Source organism: Typha angustifolia, chromosome 9, assembly GCF_048772165.1.
Source record: "Typha angustifolia cultivar Huaian chromosome 9, ASM4877216v1, whole genome shotgun sequence".
In the NCBI taxonomy this organism is placed as follows: Eukaryota; Viridiplantae; Streptophyta; class Magnoliopsida; order Poales; family Typhaceae; genus Typha; species Typha angustifolia.
The window spans coordinates 3,999,193-4,021,832 of record NC_133247.1 but is presented as its reverse complement, the minus strand read 5'-3'; the positions used below and the strand labels follow the sequence as shown (position 1 = coordinate 4,021,832).

Sequence of the window (22,640 nt, the reverse complement as noted above, 5' to 3'; positions counted from 1 at the left end):
GCCATTAGTAACTTCTCTCCATTACTACCAACCTCAGATGCACTCATGTGCCATTCTTCCAAAGTCACCATCTATGGCAACTTCTAATCCGAGATTATAATTATATTACACCAAAATCCCAATGGTGTAAAAGTTGGTAAATTATATGCCTCTAAACTTGTAACGACCTAGCGCCCTAGCAGCTCTCTCAAAATAATAATAATAATGATTATGATTATAGTGCCCTAATATAATATTAGGTTTTAATAAGTATGGGTTATAATAATGAAGTCGAGTGTGCAGTGGAGATGTAAATTATGTCGTATTCTATTATAATAAAATATATATCAATTATAAAAAAAAATTAATTTTATACTTAAAATTAAAAAAATAAATATAATTAAATTACAAAAGCTTCCAGCATAATTTAGCATTAATATAATTCAGAAAAATAAAATAGATATAGACGAAACATTTTGGGAAGGCAAAATGGTTGAGAGTTTACAATTTAATTATATTTTGTTTTTTTAATACATTATAATAAATTTTAGTGTGCATAGTGTATATAAATTATATATATACTCCATTGTATCAAAATATACATCAATTGTTATTAAAAAAGAAATGTGTAGTCAGTTTATATACTAAATCGAAAAACCAATATCGTAATAATCATAAATTACGAGGGTTTTAAGATGACCTAAAGACGAGCCAAACCATTGAGGTTCTGCCACGTGTGCCTCCAATCGCTGGAACCACGTCAAACCTCGTGCTAACTTCTCAATCGTCGCCTTCTCCCTTCCTCCAATTACCTCTTCTTTCGTGTTCGTTTTAGAGATTTTGTAGACGAATTGGCACCACTCAGTGTTCGATTTAGAGAACTCGACTAAAAATTCCTTCAAGAAGTCTCAGATATACGGATCTAGGTTTTCCCGCAGCAAAATTCCATCAGATTTTGAGCAACTTCGTTTCTTAGCTATTTTGGATGTGAAAAGCCGTCCATTTGCAACAAAAAAAAAAAAAAAGATTTTGTGTAGGTATTTCTCGTGGAGTAGAAGATGGATTTGAAGATGGAAAGAAGTAGAAGAAATGAGAGTTCCCAGCTCCCATCTAATGGTTTCTCGGATGGGTTCGTCCATTGGACAAGGGAGATCGATAGCATCGCGACGATCCCCACGTCATCGTCTTTGCCTTCTTCGTCATCCTCGTCGTCCTCGTCGGGTGCTAACTACATCGAGCACCGAGTAACCAAGATGGATACACTTGCAGGCATTGCTATAAAGTATGGTGTGGAGGTAAATGAGAATGCCCTCTTTTGCGTTACTGCCATTCCGGGTCAAAAAAGCTTTGACTGGGAATTTTCTTTTGCATTTTATTTTTATTTTCTTGATTCTAAACAGATGCAATCTTGGTTAAGAATGCAACCCATAATCTGGAATTGAATTACATCCAAAAAGTTACATGGTTTTGCTCATGTTTCATATTTTCTTTTTGTCTAATTTCTAAGCATATCTGTTATATGGTGTAGAAAAAGATTAATAGATCTTGGTGTAGAAAAAGATTAATAGATCTTGGTGTAGACTTAATTTGAATTTCCATAATTCTGTTAGCAGCTTACTTAGTACTTGTGAGTTGGAAGAACATGTGGAAGAGGATTTGATTTAACTTTTCTTCTTTATGTTGAACAATAGAAATTATTAAAGAGATAATTCCTAAGGCCAGATCATTTTAGCCATCAGCACTTGTTTGGAGTTTTCTCCTGCGGTGCTGCAATGCACTTGATATGCTACATGTTACGCATTTAATGATGTAGGTAGCAGATATTAGACGGTTGAATGGCTTGGTGACCGATCTTCAAATGTTTGCTCACAAGACATTACAGATTCCACTGCCTGGAAGACATCCTCCATCTCTTCTTGTAGCTGATGGTTCAGATAATAGCAGGTGCAACTTTTTTTTTTTGTTTTTTTGTTTTTCTGATGTGTTTGCTCGTACTTGTATAACACCAGTCAATTTATTTGTTGTAGAATTTCCACATCTACGATCTATTGTAGATAGGTATTGAGAATTCTATCCGGCCATATTAGAAATGAATATAATCCCCATGATCAACCGACTCGATACTTTCTTACCTTAATTTTCTTTGGAATCGGTATATTTTTAATTTGGGTTAGATACATTTTACCTCTCTATACTCTTACCTCCTTGTACTTTAAAAGTCTTAAATCAGTCTCTATACTTACAACTAAAGTAAAACGGTCCGTTTTACTGTCAAAGTTAGTGAAGTGCGCCTAAATGACCAAAATATCCAGTCGTGTTTATTAAACAAAATAGATAAGTTTTTAATCTGATTTTTTAAAAAATTTATATTTGTTTTATTCCTAGATGTGATATAATTATTAAACTTTATAAAAACCCAAGTTTAATAAAATTTACTATATATTTGACACGATTTAGAAAATAAGAGAAGAATATATGTGAGCATTTTTTAAAGAGAAGAAATGCGAGGACATTTTTGTCCATAAAAATTTAAAATTGAGGGAATTCAGCCCTTAATTCAATTTTTGAAATTTTTTTGGGCATGTACAATTAATTTGGATGGAAAAAGTAGCGGTCACACTATAGTCGTAAAAACATGAATTAGTTTGAGACTTTTTAAAGTACAAGAAGATAAAATGATTTTAGGCATAAGTATAATGGAGTAAAATTATTTAACCCTTTTAATTTTAATATTTATTTTGTCTTGACCTATCCATTCGAGCTTGTTTGCTCTGTTCTTTGAGAACTTTGTACCAGATGTTGCATTCAAAGGACATATGACTGCTGCAGTTGGTTATGTTTGATTGATTAGCAGTTTGTTAGTGTAAGACTTGTGACTTCCCTAGAGATACTGGCTCTAGTTTTTATTTTTCATCAGTTAGTTTCTTGAATCATAAGATTTCTCTATCTCCAAACAAATATTTTTTGTTATGCTATGGCAAATGATTTGCAATCTTTGAACATTTGGGTGGTTTAATAGATATTTTTCCAATTAAGACCAAAACAAATTTGAACTTAACTATTTGCGGATTACTGCATATATGATGGGCACAAAGTGACCACGAGTCTTTGTGGTTTTGTAACTTTTTTGCTTCTTATTATGGATAAGTCTACCAGCTGGAGACTCTAACGCCATGCTTCTCTCCTTTTCTTGTATCCAAGCTATCTGACTTAATTACACCTCACGTTCTACCTAGTTAATCTTTGCAAGGCCTAAGGCTTCCGTTTGCAAAGTTAGGCATGTGCCTTACTTTCTTAGCTAAATTCTTATCAAGCTTTTAGGTATTGATTGCTCATGCCACTTGCGCTGGTTCATGTTCTACCATTTAATGTTCTAACATGGTACAGAGTACATACATTTCATAGTACAGTATGCTCCTCATTAGACAAGTACTCCATGCAATGTGTCATCATACCACAGACATGTCCTTTACTACCAATTTACTGGTCTTGATGCATACCAAGAAATCCTTGATTTTGGTTGTATGTCTGCACTGCATAAACATAGACATACAAGACATATGCATGATCTGATCCACATTATATTCATTCCTCTGTGATAATCAAGTGCGGTGGTTATGGTGTAATTATGTGTATGTTATAGATAATGTATTACTCAAGAGTCGAGGCAACTATTTTTTTTTTAATCTGTAGGTTATATTATGGACTGTATAGTACTTCAAATAATTATATACTCTATGCATTCCAGTTGTTTATTAATGAAACCTTGTTCAACATTTAACAGACTCATGTAGGAGTTGCAGTAGGCTGCTTAGTCTGACTAGATAAGATGGTGAGTGACTAGTTCCTTTATGTAGTCAATAATGGTTGTAATCTGATGTTGGATTTCGATAACTTTGGATGACAATTTCTTCACAGGATAACCAATTCTTTTTGTTATGTTCCGTTGGTGACGACATAGGACTTCACACTTCATAGTATGTTTAGCTAATGACTATAATGGAAAGTCAATAGTCATGAAAAACCATTGTGATTAGTCGACAGTTCTTCACAATTTCTTTTCCTGACATTTCTTTTCAAAGTCCATTATTCATTTCACATCTTCTGCTAGATTTGTATTTGCACTCTGCAGTCTGCTACCTCTCATAACTGTAGAACTTATTGCAGAGAACAGACCCCTCCACGTCAACCTTACAATGATATTTTAGATTCACTTCAATCACTCAAGCTGAAACCATCATCACATAAAGTTTCTCCAGCAATGAGCCGTTTGCAGGGATACTATGGCCTTACACCTCCTAAACGGGGACAGAAGTTCGAAGGCACTGAAATGGCAGTTTATAAAGTTGGTAGGTCTCTTTGCTTGGAGGATGATGCATTGCCTAGGAAGGCACCAAATTCTGAACCACCTCCCAGCCGGCATAGGAAGTCTAGAAGCCTGGTCAATGGATTCTATATCGAAAATGGCGATATCATCGAAGATAGAGCAATAAGTGAAGTTGCAGACAACAGTGACACTGAGAGATCAATTAGGCGGCGCCAAAAAGTTGACGCAAGTCCAGTAAGGGGCAGCACAGAAATGTTGTTGAGGGAGGAAAATAGTGGAGGGTTCTCTGGAAGGACAGGAAAAGGGTTAGCTTTGAGGCCAAAATCAGGTAGCAGAACAGATGCAGATACAAGTAAACCGAATCTCATCCCAAATGGAAACTCTTTGCTACTTGATACATTATTAACTGTGCGAAAATCATCGAGCACCTCCAATCTGCAAGATTCTGACAGCAGCTCCTCCATATGGTCAACAAGCAAGTGGAGTTTAAATCCAGATGCCCTTGGTAGACCAATATTTGATGGTTTGCCAAAGCCCTTAACTGCTAGGAGAAAGGCTGCTTTGGATTAGGTATATTTCTGTTATTCTCTCTTTTGGTGATATTTGATCACTGGTTTAGTTTGATTTCTAATATGCTGGCTGATTCTGCTCCTGTATGGATACCATGGGATGAGATCTTTTTACATCAAGCCTTGAATTAAGCGAGATAGGTTTGTATACAATGTATATCTCTACAAGCAGAGAAAGGGGTATAAAGAGCTGGGTATATAAAAACATACCGAGTGGATTGCTTCTACTCTGAGTTTATAGAGGACATAACTCAAAATGCAGCTGCAATTCTTTTTGTCGCCATTTATATATTCTTTTCCACCTCATTATCTTAGGGATGTGGTTGTATAAACGCAGATAACGTATTTTGAGATACATGAAGAAAAATAAATAAGTGTTGTCGAGTCTTCTGTAACATTGAAAACTGATTGTTTACATATTTGTGGGCACTTTTTGTTCCCTTTGTATTGTGTACCCTGTTTGGGTCTATGCTATGAACCACAAGCATAAATAAATAAATACCTGCTGGTGATGCACCACAGAGACCTCAGATTTTGGGAGAATGTTGAAAATCTCATTGCAGTGTATAGATTGCCTAGACAAGTTGGCTTGATGTTCCTCTGGTTAGATAGGCTCTCGTTTTTGTCCACGGAACAACGTACTTTTATGGACGCTGTGATGAATAGTTTGGTATGAGATGCCCTTTTCACATTCGATTGGTGACAAATGGATTGAAATAACATGATTAAAGGTAGGGGTTCATGTTGTATAAATATTTTTGGATTAAAAAAATAGATCGCACCGATATAATCATCATCATTAAGTTTCCATTTCTCCCTTAAAAAGTGACTTCATATTTTAAAAGTGTACATGGCACAACTTTTAAGCAAAGTTTCAGGACAAACTCACTGGACCTGTCTGTCCCTCTACATTTGTTCACATTTTCGAGGTTCTGGATGAAAAAGCTTATTTCGGCATAATTTGTGATGGTTGAAAATTTGATTGCTTGCAGGGTAGAGTTGACAATACTTGTGAAGATCAAAAGAGAAGTCCTCTGATAAAATCAAATTTCAAACATATGAGAATCTCGATAATAAATGGCAGGAGATAAGAGGGACAGGGCAAATCCATCAGTAAAAGAAACTGATCTATATAAAGATGAAGGTGCCTCAAGAGGATGACAACAGCACAGCCTACTTAGTAATAGTTAGAAATAATATTTCATTTTATCTACAAATGGGTTTAATGGAGGGAAAGAATCCATATAGAAACTTGGTCTAAGAACTAAGTCTACAATCGCCCATTGGTTTGAGTTCAGTAATCAAACATCTTTTTTATACTTAACCAAGTTTACTCTCCAAAAAATTAAGACTAACTACTCAAATTTGGGGCTTAGCCTCAAACCAAATAAGTCCCAAATGATGAGTTGGCTACATAATTGGATCAACAATAAGCATTCAGGATGCTTACAAGGAAGAAGCACATATTAGTTAATTACATGTCCCACAGCTGAACTGCTATTCAATGCTTCTGAGTATGATATTTGCAGGCAATGTGTAGCTACTAATGTTACAAAGAAAGCTGACCATGCCATACCACTAAACTACTAAAGTGAACATAATTGTGCAACTAACTTGACCAAAATTTGGATACAATTAAGCAACTAGATGACCATACATCTCATTGTAGTCTAAGGAGCTGATATTCAGATGTATCTCCATTCCGTAAAAAGCTTTACACCTACTGAAATGTTGCAACTCATATCGAGATGAAATTAAAGTTGAATAGTGTCATGCCTATCAGACAAAAGAACTTCAATTTCATGGGCTCGACACGCTAAACCTTTAATTTCTCGCAAGATAAAAGTTCATCGCCGAACCAATAAAAGCTTCAAACCTCCATCAAGGAGAACCATTTGAACATCTAACAAATTGTCCAAACTCTCCATAAAATATAACCTGAGATGACAAAAGGAACATAACAACAAAGTTGAGAACAAGTTCTCTGAAGTAGTGAGACCGTTCACCACAACCGTTGCCTGAATTAGTGCAGTCTTAAGATTTATCACTAGTCTGCAATTATAAACTTCGTCGATTGTATGTGGTAGTCATCAAATCAATTTCAAAGGGCAGGGATATGAGTTTTCAATCTTGATGTCACATGATATTTTCTCTTTCTTCCTTAAATATCAATATGTGAAAACTGTATATCACTAAACCAAATTGAAAATACCTTAAAGCTTAAAAGGAGATCTTGAGAAAGAGAGATATTGTCCTATTTATGCATACTGACCTCTGTTATATCAATATTTCGGTCAGGACTTATTCTCTATATTAAAAGAGATTATGAATCTAACCTATAATAAGCCTGGCCTAATGACTCGGATCCAAGACTCCTAGGTTCAGATCTAAGTTGAGGGATGGAAAACAGACTTCTCACAGTACAGAATTACCCTCTTAAACGCAGTTATAGTCTAAAGTGTTTATCAAATTAGCTAATGTATGAGCACATAATAAGGAAGAATAAGCTGTGCATATAAGGACTCCTAACAATTTTATTTCACCAATATTACCAAATTCAGCATCCAGTTGTTGGAGAAAAATATCAACTTTCGACAGCAATGTATCCACAAATAACCATAAGCAATCCAACCAAAAATAATCCAGGCATGGAGTGGATTCAACATACCTGCCTTTTAAATCGAAGCAAAATCATCAGAATTTTCCGGACTTCATCTAATTAATCTTCGATTTAGATACTAATAGAATAGATATCCAAGGGAATCATACAGGAACAGGAACCTCTTCCTTTCCCTTACCGTCTCCACCAGGCGAGACATCAACCGCATCGGTAACGAGCGCCATGGGCCGGTGTTCGATGACCTCGTCGACGAGCCCGAACTCCTTTGCCTCCTCCGGCGACATGAACATGTCGCGGTCCATGCTTTTCTCGATGAGCTGGATCGGCTGCCCGGTGTGCTTCGCGTAGATCGCGTTGAGCCTTTCTCGGACCTTGAGAATCTCCTTGGCATGGATGGCCACGTCGGCAGCCTGCCCTGAGGCCCCGCCGGATGGCTGGTGGATCATGACGCGGGCGTTGGGAAGCGCCCGTCGTTCCCCCGGCGCGCCGGCAGTGAGGAGCAGCGAACCCATGGATGCGGCCTGGCCGATGCAGAGGGTGGTGACGGGGGAACGGATGTACTGCATCGTGTCGTAGATGGCGAGGCCGGAGGTGACGGCGCCGCCGGGGGAGTTGATGTAGAGGTGGATGGGCTTGGACGGGTTCTCGGACTCGAGGAATAGGAGCTGCGCCACGACCACCGAGGAGGTGTCGTCGGAGATGGGGCCGTTGATGCAGACGATTCGCTCTTTGAGGAGGCGGGAGAAGATGTCGTAGGCGCGCTCTCCGCGGGATGTGTGCTCAATCACCATCGGAATCAGGCCGTAGTGGCGGCGGCGGTGCTGGAATGCGATTGGGGCAGAGGAGGAGGAGGAGGCGGAGAAGAAGGCATTGGGGAATCGAGGAAACCGGCGACACCACATAGCAGAAGAGGAAGAAGAAATCTTAGGGTTAGGGTTTAGGGTTTTGGGAAAGAGAGGAGGAGGAGATGGAGCCTTGAGGTAGGGGATTTGAGGAGGAGAGGAGAAGGTATCGGGGTAGCGAACCGGTCTTAGTTTTGTGACCGATGCTCTCTAACTTCGACAAAAATAGAGTAATTTAGTTGTTTGAATGTATTAGTTAACTTAAACATTTATTTGCTAAGAATATTACATAAATATATAATTATAATTTTGAAATAATCAAAAGAATTAAATAACAATTATGTTATTTTAGAAAATATATAGTTGTAATTATGGTATTCTAAAATGTTTTAGTTGCTATGTTCTATATTACTTCCACCCTTTAGAAAAAAATTATATACTCTTTAAACAATTTAAATATATCACTAAGCTCGGTTGTCAATATTTCATAAAAGTTTCAATTAAACATAAAAATTTTACTAACTTAAGTTTGATGAATCAAAATGACACTGTATTCCTTTCATCTTCTCCTTTAATGGCTGTTATTATAATTTTTTAACTATTAAATTTTAAACTAATCTTCTCTAATTCTTTTATACTTATAAGAAAAAAGAAAAAGAAAGTAAGTATATTTTATCTATCTAGCCAGAAGCAAAGCACTGTAGAACTGATAGAGGCACCGAGGATCGAAGGCCGACCAATAAAGCAATACATTACTACATTGCTTAGCACATTATTTGAATCTAAGGTTAAGTTAATTTCGATAGTTATTTTTTTATGATTTAATATTTATTGTTTCTTTCATTGTTATGTATTGTTTACTAATTTGATGATTATATTAATAAGTATTACAGCTCATTATTCTTCTAATCTCTTCTTGGACTTCTAATTGTTATGGAGTCCTTATCTATCTCTTGCTCTAAGGTATCACCAACCTGCAAACTTGATTCTTCTTCTTCAATGACATCATTTGAAGAGGTAGTCCTCACAAGACCATTATCTATCTCAAACTCCACCTACTATGGAACCTCTCCTTTACTGCTATTATATAGACAATCCTCTTTCGGACTCTAATCCAACATCGATGACTCCTCAATTATGATGACCTTACTGATGATTACCTTCTTTAATTCCAGCTTTTAAACCTAAAATCATTTCAATGGTAAAGCCTAAGAAGATGTCCTTCTTAGTTCTAGAATCTAATTTGCTTTTCTGGGCATGGTAATATGTGGGACAACCAAATATATGTAATGCATTGTAATGCGAAATAGGTTTGTGTGGCCATACCTCTAATGGGTTATTCTCATTGTTTGTAAATGAAGGTATTTAATTGATAAAACGGCATACATAGATCACCACCTTAGCCCAAAACTCGTTGCCCAAGCCAGCAATGGACAACGTACGATGTACCTTCTCCAATAGGGTACGATTTAGACGCTTAGCCATACCATTTTGCTAATGTGTCTCTCTAATAGTGAAGTGCCACTTTATTCTTTTAGCTTAACATAGTTTCATAAAATGATACATCAAGTAGAAGACTTGAATACTTCACCTCATTCCATTGCTTCCATAATGGAGATTGATGTGTATTCACCAGCATTATTTGATCTAAGCTTTTTGCTCCTTTTGCTAGTCTGATTTTCAATCATCTTCTTCTAATTATGAAATATCTCTAGGACTTCATCCTTATGGTTTATTGTGTACACCTAAGACCTTCTATAGCAGTCACTCATTAAGGTTAGAAACCAATATTTTTCGCCTAAGGAAGTTGTCCTGATAGGTCCCTAAACATATGTGTAAATATAGTGTAAGATGCTCTTGGTTTGATGCACTCTAATAGCAAACTTGACTCTAATTGACTTGCCCAAAACACAATGTTAGCAAAATTTTAACTCAAGACTCTTCACACCTTTAGCAATCATTGGCTAACAATTCCAAGCATGCTTTCTTTCTCAGATATCTTGACCTCATGTGCCATAATTTAGAGTGTTTGTCATATCACTTAAATTGCTTGAAAGTGCAACTACACTACCTATATCCATAGAGAAGTATAAATTTCTTATTCTCATACACTTCCTTATGACTAGAGCTCTCAAAGAAACTTCGATGCTCCACCTTTTAAGGTGATAGTGATTCCAAAACACCAAGTGAGATAAGAGTTTTCTTCAATTCTAGTATGTATCAGATTTCTGTCAACTCCATCATGAAGCTTCATTCCGATTGCGTCAATACCTTCAGCTTTACATGGGTTGTCGTTGCCCACGAACACAATTCCACCATAGATTTTTTCAAAAGTTGAAAACCAATTCTGATTGGGACACATATAAAGTGCATCCGGAATCCAAAATCCAAAATCCAAAATCCAAAATCCAAAATCCAAAATTCATTCATCTATATCACTTGCAAGAGCTTGACCAATCAATGCATTCTCTAAATTCTCGTCATCTAAATGTGCCACATTTGCCTTTTGTAGTTTCTTCTCTTTGTTCTTCAAAATGAGACAATCCTTCTTTCATTGCTCTTTATTATGATAATATGATCATTGTTCTTTTGTAGATTTTTATCTATCTGAAGATGCACCCTTTGTTTTCGAATGAGATTTGCCTCTCTTTACAAATTTTCAGTTCTCCGATCTACTACGCTATCAAAACATCCGATGGTGACTTGTGGTTAGCTTGTTTATCCAATTTTCGATACTCATTATAAATCAATGCATTTACCATATCATTGTAGTGGATGAAACCATTTTCATATAACAAAGTAGTAGTGAGATGGTCATAGGTATTCGGCTATGAATTCAATAACACCAACACCTTTTATTCATATAATATTTTCACATCCAAATTTTATAAATTCGCAAGTAATTTATTGAAGGTATTAAAGTGCTGGACCATATGCATTCCAACCTTATACTAAAACAGGAAGGACTTTTTCTTCAAATAGAATTGATTTTCAATGCTCCTAGTTATAAATTTGCTGGCTAATTTTCTCCACGTACTGAGTTTTCCTTCATTACAAAATATTTTTCGTCCTTTGTTAGACGAAGTCGTCGTGCTACAAGCGTGCTTATTCATTTTTTCTTATTGCTTGTCCGTAATATCTTCAAGATTCTCCTCCAAGGTAATGCTTATTTTTTATTGAAATAAGATGTCCATTACTTTACATTGCCACATTTTCTAAAATTGTTTGTGCCATCAAACTTCTTTATCTCAAATTTTGTATTTGACACAAATTTTCTTAATTTGAATGATTTTGACATTTTCAAATTAAATCACCAAATTCAAAAACCTAAGTTTGAACCTTTGGTTTTGATACCACTTGTGCAAATTTAGATAGAGTAGAGGGAAGTGGAAATGATCTTAAAACACCCACAACACAGTCCAAAAGGAATAGCAATGGATAATAGCAACACCAAATTGGGGAAAACACGAATAAGATGCTTATGGTAAAGTAATAGCTATCAACCAATCTAACCACTAACTAGAACTCCTAATGTAAGTAATCCACAAAGAGGAAAGCAAGAAGCTAAATTTATGTGGTTCGGTAATGTGCCTATATCTATGAGCGGTCCAAAACTCCACTGGTTCACCTATCAGGTGTTGAGTAAACGTGGAGAGACTCACTAGGGGTGGCTTAATAACATTTTGCGAAGGAGAGAGGAAAACCGAAAAGGACCTGGTTAAGAAGACTTTGAGGTTCAATAGAACTAAATTGCAGAAAATGCCCAAATTATTTACATCTTAGACACTCATATGTTTGGGACATAAGAATCTGCTGCTGATCTCAGTTTCCATACTGATCTTTTTGTTTTCATCAGCTGGTCTAAATCTTCGACTGTCATATGAATATTATATTACTAAGGATCTATTCTGATTATATGATGTGTGATAAAAATAGGAGCTGAGTGCAAGTTTCTGTAAGTTTGAGTCAAAACATTATGTATACAAGAGATTCTGAACTAAGATATCAGAACATGTGTCAAATAAGAGCTCAGGACCTAATATGACATCCTTTTCTTGCACTGTGTACTTATTATATTTTGCATTACCAGTTACTCATGCTTAGAATGGAGAAGGGAGCCCCCCAGAACTGCTCTATTTCAGCTTTGCAAGATGTTGCAGTGGCCAAAGCCGAAGTTCAAGTTTTTAACAAAGGTTCAGGTATGTGTACCTAGTATTCTCTCTCTCTCTCTCTCTCTCTCTCTCTCTCTCTCTCTCTCTCTCTCTCTCTCTCTCTCTCTGGGTAGAAGGTATCGAGATTTAGTTGTGCCTTGGTTAATCTCACAAGTAAAATTTGTTAACTAATAGTAGTTAGGTCATCATGTCAATTAAGATGTGCAATTTCTGATACTCTCGAGATTTGTTCTTCACTTTTGCATTTGGCTATTGCAACAGAACACCACTTGTAATGGATGGGGTAACAACACCAAATATTTAATAGCTTTGCATAAACTATTACACTACATATTCCCAATTCCAAGGTCATCACAATAGCAGACAAACAAAGAACCGACAAGAAGAGATTACAAGATTCAGCAGTTCTCGTCATGCTTCTTGAACTTCAAAAGCTTTAGTGTGTATACTTAAATGAGCCACAGCAAATCCTTACAAGGGGAATTGCATTTCAAGCTGAAGGTACACAAATTGAAGCCTTCTTGGAAATTTCTAATTTCTCTTCCCTTTACTGTCTGATACAGAACATCCCAACCTATATAGACTACTGATTTATGCAAGGTAGATTTAATCAATGAATGTAATTGTTGATCCTCAGAGGTAGATTTAATCGTTAAACCTAAAAGAGAAAAGTAGTTGCTTCTGTGTGAAGGCTCTTCATGTACTATCTAGATGTGGATTTATACTATTCTAATGCTTTTCCAGTCTCAGTAATTTTTTTCTTTGTATTTGGTTCAGGTCTTATCCATTAAGATTGGATGAGCATGGCGGCTTCAGTCAACAGTTTCTCCAGGTCAGAGATGGGCCCACAGGAAAATATCCTCAACTGCCGAATATGTCTTTCTTGCCCTTTGATGTCCTCATCCAGTTGCATTGTTTGTACCGGAATATCTAGGAACTTTTTCCGTTTCACACTATGTGTCTATTCTATTATGATTTACATCCTACACTTTTTACTATTTCTTATTGACCCTTGCATTTTATTAAATTTGATGTAGACTCTGCTAATAATACTTTTTGGTGATTTAATGAAAAATATAGGACTAGCTCAAGAGTGATTCTGCTGTTTGTCTTGAAAAATACAGAGGTCAAATAAAAAATAGTTAAAAGTCGGTGTAAATTGCAATAAACCCATAAAGCGTGGTGCTAAATGAGAAAATCCCAATTATTCTGGTCCAACTTCTGGTCGACTTGGAAACCTCTTTCCTTTTCATATTAACTTGCTGTAGACGTATAGAGCATCAGGGTATTTGTCTTTTTCTTCTTTATCTTTTTTTCCTCTTACAAAATTTCATCCATCTTCATCACGGACTCCTGGGTCTCTGGAGCTGCACATTTGAGGCAAATTATAGGTCAATAGTGCAGCATTATTCAAATTATACAATCTTGGTTTTTGTCGTGATGAACAGTGTGGAAATCCAGGGTGAAAAGGATATGAACGTTCCTCTGCACTCGCACAGGGATATAGTGTTATAAACACGAGCTACGATAGCTGCCCACTTCCTCAATCGGAAGAACATATCAATATCAATGTTGTAAGGAAACAGTGTAGTTGTTGGGAGAGTATTAGTCTGCAGCATTGGATTTATTTTAAATTTCAATGCCAATTTACAATCTATTTCATTCTTTATACATAAATAAAAGAATATCAATGATATTCATGCTATACAAATGCTAAAAACCGCGGGAAGGTCTTTGCCCCTTCCTCTCTAACAATCCTTCCATTATCACCCTCTTCTTATGCTCCGAGTTCAAATCTACTCCTTTCAAATTCATTCTACGCCCACTGTTCTCTGCTGCACTCGTCGCCCTGACGTGTGGTAGGATGTACAAGCATGAGGAGAGGAAGGCCACCGCGCTCGCCCGACCAAAGAAGACCAAGACACCCAAAGTTGTAGCCATGATCCATAGCCCGACAACTGGTTCGACCCGACCGGTTCGGACTATATGATGGTTCACGTGACGGGTGATGCGTCTAGGTGAGCTCGATTGATTCGTTGAGTTCCTGATCTGGATCGGATCAGGATTGGAGCTTGGTTGGGGCGGTTCAGCTCTGGTGTTTGAATTAGTGGGTATCGTTGATGATGGAAACTGCTGCTCAGAAACATCTGCTTGAGGTTGGGAGTCTGCCGTGTTTAGCTGTTGAGTTTCGCTGGGACTTCTGCTGTTTCGAGCCTGCTAAAGTAGGAAATAAGTCATTTCTCCACATCTTTTAAACAGAAACTATGAAATATAATCACACTTGAAATCTATAGAAATTATCTCAAAATTATCAAAATAGAGGGTGTTCTTCTAAATTTTCCCATCTAAAAAAAAAAGCTGGAGGCCAATGGCCCATAGTAGCGATATTTAGCCATGTTGCAAGTTAAATTCCTTTTACGAATTCAAGGATGTTCACGTGCTTATATTTGGGAATTATTAGAACAGGACAATGATTACCTATGCCAGTTGCAAAACTAAATAAATGACCTATTTAAGGAGAGGATACAAGATGGCATTGGCACACCAGCAACCATCCATCAAAATCTGATATAAATTTCCAATTGCGTGACTAATAAATGCACGAGATTTAAGGGCTAAATCTTTAAAAGTTTTGATGATGTGACATTAGGAAACAAACACAACCACACCTTAAATATGTTACTAGTTTGACCGGTTTTAACTAATACTCCTCAATTCATATGCCCAAATTTTAAAAAAAAATCAGGGGAAAAATTCTACTCAATTTCTGAACCCCCAGCTGAGATTTATCGAAATATGTATTTATTAACCCCCACAGTGATGTTAATACGTTTTTCTGAGGAAAATTATGGCTGAGATAAAGACGAGGGGGAAGTACAGCGCCACGTCATCGGATAAAATCTACGGCGATTGGCTGAACGTGTGGGACCCACAGAAGCTACGACGTGGAGGCGGTGAAGCAACCTCCAGGTGTAGACTTCGTCCACTTCCAGTACTTCTCCCACGATGTATGACAATATTACGTTAGTTAACTCCCCCCCCCCCCCCCCCCCCCCGCGTCTTTTTATCCCCACCAATGACCAACCCATCACTTCGATAACGAACTAGGGATCTACGGTAAGTACGGGACAACGAACCTCCTCAAGATTCGTGCGAATACATCAAAAAGATTCCGTTGCAAGAGGGCTGCGGACAAAATCCTATATCACAGGCCTGGACCCCTATCTGCCTCTCTATAAATGCACTATCTATCTATCTCACGTAGCATTTTAGGTTAGAATAATTTTTAAAATACTTATTTTATTTTTAAAAATAATTTAAGAGGTAACGAAGCTTATGCCTACCTTTGATGGCTTCTTGAACGGGCACTTTGACGCTGAATCCTTAGCCGCCGATGACGTATCAGTTGCAGCGTCGACAGCTACGATCTTCTTCTTCCTTCTGAATCGAGACCAGGAGAACCAAGACGACTTTCCCTTGCCCTTCCTTTCACCGACGGCAGCCACCGGTAATTCCGAGATATCGGGATCGAAGACCGGCGAGCCCCGAAAGCAGGAAGAGAGAAAAGGATTCCCCTTCCTCTTTCTTGCTTCTGGGTTTGTGATTGTAGCATCTTTGATCGACATAGTATTAGAGAGAGAGAGGAAAGAGAGAGAATGGGGAAGAAGAGAAGTGGGGGAGGAGATGAAATAGAAGCCTTTTTTAACTTTCTTCTTTGACAAGTATAATACTTCGATACACGTACAATGGTACGACTGATGAGGAATTGGATCCCACATTCCCACCTTTCGCTTTCTGGTACCCGTTCTCGTTACAAGTCTTTGGTCGTGTTCCATTATTTTTTCCTGAAACCACCATGAGCTTTCGGAATATATAATTTGCCTTAAGACCTTATAATATATAACTTTAAGAAGTGGTATCGAAACACTTGCTTTAAAATTGAGATGCAAAATATGTCGAGAAATGGATTACTTGGTTGCTCTCTGCTATGACGATAAGATTTTTAATCAACTAGGAAATCAGGATATATATTTGCTGGGAAAAATCCTCCCACACGTCTCCTGTATATAATAATTAGTGTTCCATTTTGTCTACAACGCTATCTCAATTACAGCTCTCAACTATTTGTCAATGAATTTATTTATTTACTTACTTTTTTTTTTGTTGTAATAAAATTATTATGATAGAAAATAGTAATTTAGTTTTAGATCATTGGAACATTAAGCGCAGTAATGAATTAGATTATCATGTTCAGCAGAAACTGGAACAAGAAATAAGTTCAATTCCCCTCAATTAACACAATGCATTCAATTGGGAGGAGGAAAGTAATCAGAATCCAACAAATGAAATCTAAGAAAACAAGGCATTAATCTTTAGCATACCCTTAATTAAGCCTATAAGCAAGGAATTCTGATATCAAAAAAGAAACTAATCTGGAAGATAAAAGATGGTCATTTCTAGAAAAGAGATTAAATAGTAAATATATCCACATAATTATATTAAAGTCTGCAAGAGATATACATGGGTTAATAAACACTGCAACTTCCTTCAATAGACAAACATCAGTGACAACATACGTATTAAGAATATTTTATTAAAAAACTATCCTATAATCTTTTATTTGATACTCATCTCTGATCTCTTCAAACTTATGATTACATAATGTTCGTCACATTATTTTCTATGCAACTGTCGGTCTTCAGAGCTCATAAATGACTTCTTCTAGGTGCCTTGGGGATAAAGACACCTTCAGATTCCAACACCCCATTAATAAATATATATGGTATTATTCATGGTACCTATATATCTATCTTTATTTGAGTCAAATTCACTTCGTAGCAAGAAAATCCAACTTTATGTATAATACCTTCAAGATTAAAGCAACAAGCTATCATCAATATGCATGCATGATCTTCTTAACATGTACATAAGATGATTGGGTGATGCCTTGCTGTAAGTGGGCATAATCTTCAACAGAAATTAAAATAGATAAGCGTCAGCAATGATGATCGAATGATCAAGTGTTTGAATATAAAAATAAAAGACTAATGTTTTTTATTACTTTAAACTTGTAGAGTACTTGATGAGTGGCTATGAATTCTGTAATTTAAAATATAAACTTATGCTCATTTATTAAGTCAACACTAAGAGGCCATCAAAAAGAAACAAAGTCGATTGAATAATGCATAGGACTACTCATATTAATAAACGCACATATATTTAATATGCCTATACGCTTCTTCTTCTTTTTTTTCTTCTTCCAGTTAAATTAATTGTTAATATTTTTTTAAAAAAATTTCCATGTTAATATTACTATTTCGAATCGCTAACTATTCTCGAGCTTATCTCGTTCATTGAAGGCCACTGCTCACGTAAGTGTATAGCTAAAAGTTTTGAAATATATATATATATTCTCATAAAGGCAATTTAAGAGAGGAGAAGATATGGATGAGAGATAACTATATATATTTCTCACGTCAGACTCGGAAAATTATGATACCTGGAAGATTGACAAGCAACACTAGAGCCAAAACAGGTGACTATGGATTCAATTACCAGCTCACCTAAAAGTTAAGGTTTTAGGTGAGTTGGTAGCTTAACATAGTATTATATATGTTGATTTTGCGATCAGGAGTGTGAAGTTATTGAATCTCGATCTTGCTTGCGTGATTTAATAGTAAATAATTGAAGAGCTTCTGATCAGCAAAACACTGAGTCAACTTAAATCTCATTGGGCCTATCCACCATTCAATTGTAATGTTTCTCTCAATCTTACGATACAAACAACGATTAAAATATACATGCATGTGATATCAAGAGCTTTGCTAGGATTTATTATGAGGGGGCTGAGTAAGAATATAAGATGTGCACTATATTTATACTACATGGAGCTATTTCTAATATATATTTTTTTATGGAACAGAACAATATTCGGAAGAAATTTTTGATTAAGAGGGGCCCAAATAGTGATACTAATAAAAATATTTACATTAATTTATAGAATAGTATAATTAGTAAAGGAAGATTTTAAAATTAAGGAGGGGGCCATGATTCTCTTTTGGGATAATATAGCTGGTCCATGCGTGATATTAACGATTTCTTTTCTATCTTTGAAAGCTTTGTCGGAATTTACTAACAAACTGATGTGGACATTAATTATCTGATAAAAAAAGTAAGAATTTAACAGTGTCCCACTTAATCCTTGTAGTCGAGATTCAAACTAGAAAACACTTATACTAGAGATGCAGACTTCAATCATTAATTCTTTCCTCTGATCTAAACAAGAAAAAGTAATTAAAACAACTTATAACTTATTAAGGCAATATTCATTACTGCATCTATTTTTTTGTTTTCTTCTTTCACATTTACAATTCGCCACATTTCTGTAATAGTACTTATCAATCATCTAGGAGATGTTTGGCCTCCCCAAAAAATTGCTTTTAGCCAATCACTCTCCTTCTTTGCTCAAACCCACTATGCAAGCACTATTTATATATAATATATGTACAGAAATCAAAGAAAGAAAGAAAAGAAAACCTAACAACTCCTCCCACGTACAGAAATATTCCAAACTTGTCAAGATGCATGCAACGTTCTTCGCTTGTCTCTCTCCAGAAACCCTTTCAACACAACCATTTTCTTGTACTCATCCGAATCCACGTCCCTTTCTATCACTCCATCAACCTTCTTAACCTTATCATTCCGAGCATCTGTCTCCGGCATAAGGAGCGGCGAGAGGTAGAACCATGCACACATGAAGAGTATAGCGCAAGACTTTCCAGCGAGAAGCATCACAGCTAGTGCCAAGGTTAGCACGAAGAGGCCCATGAAAGGGTTGAGATGATCTTTTGATCTGCCATTAGATTCTCTCGAGTTATGGGGCGCGGTCTTCGGCGAGCCGGGGTGGCTGGTTCGGGTGCGAATGCCGGCTCTTGCCGGGTCGAGCATCTTGTAAAGGGGAGCAGGCTTGTTGCCGGCAGTGCACTTGGAGGCAGTGGCATGAGATGGTGGTGGTGGTGGTGGTGGTCTTGGATGGTGTTGCTTTTGTAGTTGATTGTGGTGAGGTTTAGTAGAGCAGCCTCCTCCCTTGCTTTTCTCCTGACTCAATTAAAGAAGAAAATAAAATGAGACATATGTAAATGTGTAATAGTATAAATATTCACACACACACACACACACACACACACACACACACACACACACACACACACACACACACACACACACACACACACACATATATATGATTAAATTTTACGGGTAAGGCCTAGATAATGGATATATAAATAATATAATGAAAGGGTAGTTAGTAAGATTCATCAGCGTTATTTTATGTAGCACTAAAGTCTTATCACAATAATAAAAAAAAGTTATGATAAAAATCCTTCTAATATACGGAAAAGAAACGGAAGAGGTACGTTTAATACCAAGTATACCTGAGCATATATAGTTTGTAATGACGCTACAATGATAGTTGAGCGGGAAAAATCACACCGAACTTTACCAGGTACTCTTAGTAATTAAGTTTTGCGTAAACAATATATATTCCCATATATCATCTAATTATCATATATATGTATGTATAAACTTATCTATTCAATCAACACACCGCATTAAATGGAAGCAAGGGATGAGTAGACACCAAGCTCAATAGATCATATGTACCCTAATGCGCCACGTAGGCCTACCGGTTGGCCAATCAATCTTGACCAATCAAACATTCCCAAGCATCTGGTAATGTAGTAAATTCCTGCAATCTCAGTTGCAGCCAGTCCGGTGCTTAATAAGAACCGGGTCGGCTAAAGCCTAAAAGGACATAATAATGGTCGCTTAGCCACCAGTTTTTTTCCTAACAGAAGGCAACCACTGATTAGACAGTGAGATTTCTCAGCACGGACGTTGTGGGACCCGCAGAAGCTTCCAAGGTAACTGACCTATTTCGTATATTTTTTTCAAATATATTTTGTAAATTAAGTCTATTTTTCTAACTAATATGAATTTATGAACTATTTGAACGAATAGGTTCAGGCGACGAAAGCGAATCGAATTTTAAATATGCGGTTCATTAGCCGCAAACTAATAGAAACCTATTTTTCTGAATATTTTAAAGTAAAATATAAACTTCATTTGTGAGAGAGTAAATATTTATGGAGCAAGAGAAAAATTATTGAACAAATTCTTATAGAGAGGTTTACTAATGACTGGAGAACTCGGATGAAGGCATCCATCTTCGTACTATTTGTGGTTTTATTCCAGGCTTCCAGCATAAGCTGCTATCGAGGGTGTTTCCGGGATAAGTGGAGGATTGCTCCCCTCGCCCCCAGTTCGCTCTTAAATCGCGGCAACCAACTTCTCACGTGAACCTCGCCTATTCAAATCGTGGCCGCGCTATTTAAATCTACTAAAAAAAATGAAAAAAAAAAAAAAAAAAAACTACTTCACGAGTGCCGAATTTTATCCTAATTTTCTAAAGTCGATAGAATAAGAATATATAAATTAAATAACTATTTTAAATCTTACCTTGCGAAACTTCTCGAACAAGCTATTCCGCTTCTTCGATCTCTTCTTCTTGTTCTCCAACTTATCGCCCCCATGCTTCTCCACGCACGGCATCGTCGCGTCCCCGGAGATCTCCACCGGCACCGTCCTCTTCTTCCGCCGAAACCTCGACCACGACAACCACGCCGATCCCCTACGTAACGGCCGCCCGTTCCGTCCCGCCTCGCCCGAATCCGACACGTGCGATCCACCGAAGCACGAGAAGAGACCCGAGACACTGTAACGCTGGGATCCGGAGACGGGGTTCTCCTCGTCGGAAGCCATGAAAATCGAAGGCGAAGCAAGCTCAGTGGAGTGGATAAGAACAGAGAAGATGACTCATCTCGATATCGATTTCTAAAGCAAAGAATTAATTGGGATAGCACAGAGGAAGAAGGGTTTGTTAGTTGTCATGGAGATGGGATTAATTATAGAGAGAGAAGAGAGAGTTGTTGGAGGAGAGACGACGACTTGTAACTAAAAGGTGAGCGAGTGGGTCAAAACAACTGCTGAGACTTATAAATATGGATAGAAGGAGGGGCGAAAATGGAAAATATGATTCCTTGTCAGACACGGTTTTCCCTAGTACGAGTACAAATATGTTAACCATGCTATATACTGTTTATGTACACAGTACACCATGGGTGTCTTAAAAGCATTCGCATCACTTATTAGAAGTTGAATATTTTGCATGTTGACCAAAGCTAATTATACTTTTAGAGAGAGAAAATGTAATACTTGGCTGCTATTAATGATTCTTTCCTTTTTATATGCACTAAAAGAAAAACCCCAAATATTTACTGAGAAATTGAATTTTTAATTACTGTTATGAACTAATAAGATTTTATAATAAGATTTTGAAGAATATCTTTCTCTCCGGTCGGCATTCATGGGCAACACTAGAATTTTAGAAGGTCAGAGAACATGTGCATGACAAGATGTCAAATACTCAGAGGCCTAATTTTTTTGTTTAATTACCAATAATTAATATATCATTAGCCCTATTTAAACAATCATTCAAGAGGCATTAGTGGTCCATTCTGGCCAACTTGCTAGCTTCTCAATGAGCAAAAAGTCATGGCTTAAGAAGAAGGGCATTAATTTCAATACTCAATAGTCACAAGATTCACCAAGACAAAGAAATGGAGAGGAATAAGAGAACATATGGACTACTTTATAGTCTACATACTTGAAATTGCGGTAGATGCTTTCTCTCTTCTTTTCTTGCATGTTGAGGACGCTGGATTCAAATTTGACCCATTCCAAGCCTAATCTTGTTCTTGGTCTTATTTTAATAGGATAATTGCATCTAGATCCTCATACATAGCAATCTCATTTAGTTCAAGCGCTCGATTTTATATTTTACAGGGACTATAACAAAAAAAAATTAAAGGTATAAAAATCATTTAATACTATCTGTTAATAAAATAGTTGATGTCATAAAAAAATAAATAAAAAGGACCTATGCGAAAATGAGCTATTGTTCAGGCGTCCAGATGTAATTAATCTTATTTTAATATCATAAGTAGGATTTTTTATTCCAAACAAGTATTATTCTGCACGTAAAACTTGAAAACTTCTCACGTAGGATAG

General features: G+C 36.7%; 4 protein-coding genes and 1 long non-coding RNA gene across 6 annotated transcripts; 2 read left to right on the top strand and 3 right to left on the bottom strand.

Moving 5' to 3' along the window:
• Positions 1 to 782: 782 nt before the first annotated feature.
• LOC140767620 (uncharacterized) lies at positions 783 to 5,411 on the top strand. Its single transcript, XM_073107607.1, has 3 exons — positions 783 to 1,274; positions 1,793 to 1,923; positions 4,147 to 5,411. Exons 1-3 carry the CDS (start codon positions 1,038 to 1,040, stop codon positions 4,874 to 4,876), a joined length of 1,098 nt encoding a protein of 365 aa, XP_072963708.1. The 5' UTR covers positions 783 to 1,037; the 3' UTR covers positions 4,877 to 5,411.
• A 1,974-nt stretch (positions 5,412 to 7,385) lies between these two features.
• Positions 7,386 to 8,539, bottom strand: LOC140766984 (uncharacterized). Its single transcript, XM_073106715.1, has one exon. The coding sequence runs from the start codon at positions 8,395 to 8,397 to the stop codon at positions 7,639 to 7,641; it is 759 nt and encodes a 252-aa protein (XP_072962816.1). The 5' UTR covers positions 8,398 to 8,539; the 3' UTR covers positions 7,386 to 7,638.
• A 3,898-nt stretch (positions 8,540 to 12,437) lies between these two features.
• Positions 12,438 to 13,590, top strand: LOC140767679 (uncharacterized). The gene is made up of 3 exons (XR_012105602.1): positions 12,438 to 12,536; positions 12,771 to 13,010; positions 13,287 to 13,590. It is a non-coding gene; the product is annotated as an uncharacterized lncRNA (long non-coding RNA).
• A 500-nt stretch (positions 13,591 to 14,090) lies between these two features.
• Positions 14,091 to 16,180, bottom strand: LOC140767427 (uncharacterized). 2 transcript variants are annotated; one of them, XM_073107329.1, is made up of 2 exons: positions 15,854 to 16,180; positions 14,091 to 14,726 (listed from the first exon to the last, which is right to left on the bottom strand). In XM_073107329.1, the coding sequence occupies exons 1-2, from the start codon at positions 16,133 to 16,135 to the stop codon at positions 14,223 to 14,225; spliced, it is 786 nt and encodes a 261-aa protein (XP_072963430.1). In that variant the 5' UTR covers positions 16,136 to 16,180; the 3' UTR covers positions 14,091 to 14,222. The 2 variants fall into 2 exon arrangements, with proteins under 2 accessions (XP_072963430.1, XP_072963431.1); XM_073107330.1 differs by having other exon boundaries at positions 14,091 to 14,723.
• Positions 16,181 to 18,811: 2,631 nt separating this feature from the next.
• On the bottom strand, positions 18,812 to 21,544 carry LOC140767016 (uncharacterized). Its single transcript, XM_073106756.1, has 2 exons — positions 21,030 to 21,544; positions 18,812 to 19,607 (listed from the first exon to the last, which is right to left on the bottom strand). The coding sequence occupies exons 1-2, from the start codon at positions 21,330 to 21,332 to the stop codon at positions 19,086 to 19,088; spliced, it is 825 nt and encodes a 274-aa protein (XP_072962857.1). The 5' UTR covers positions 21,333 to 21,544; the 3' UTR covers positions 18,812 to 19,085.
• Between the last annotated feature and the right edge of the window lie 1,096 nt (positions 21,545 to 22,640).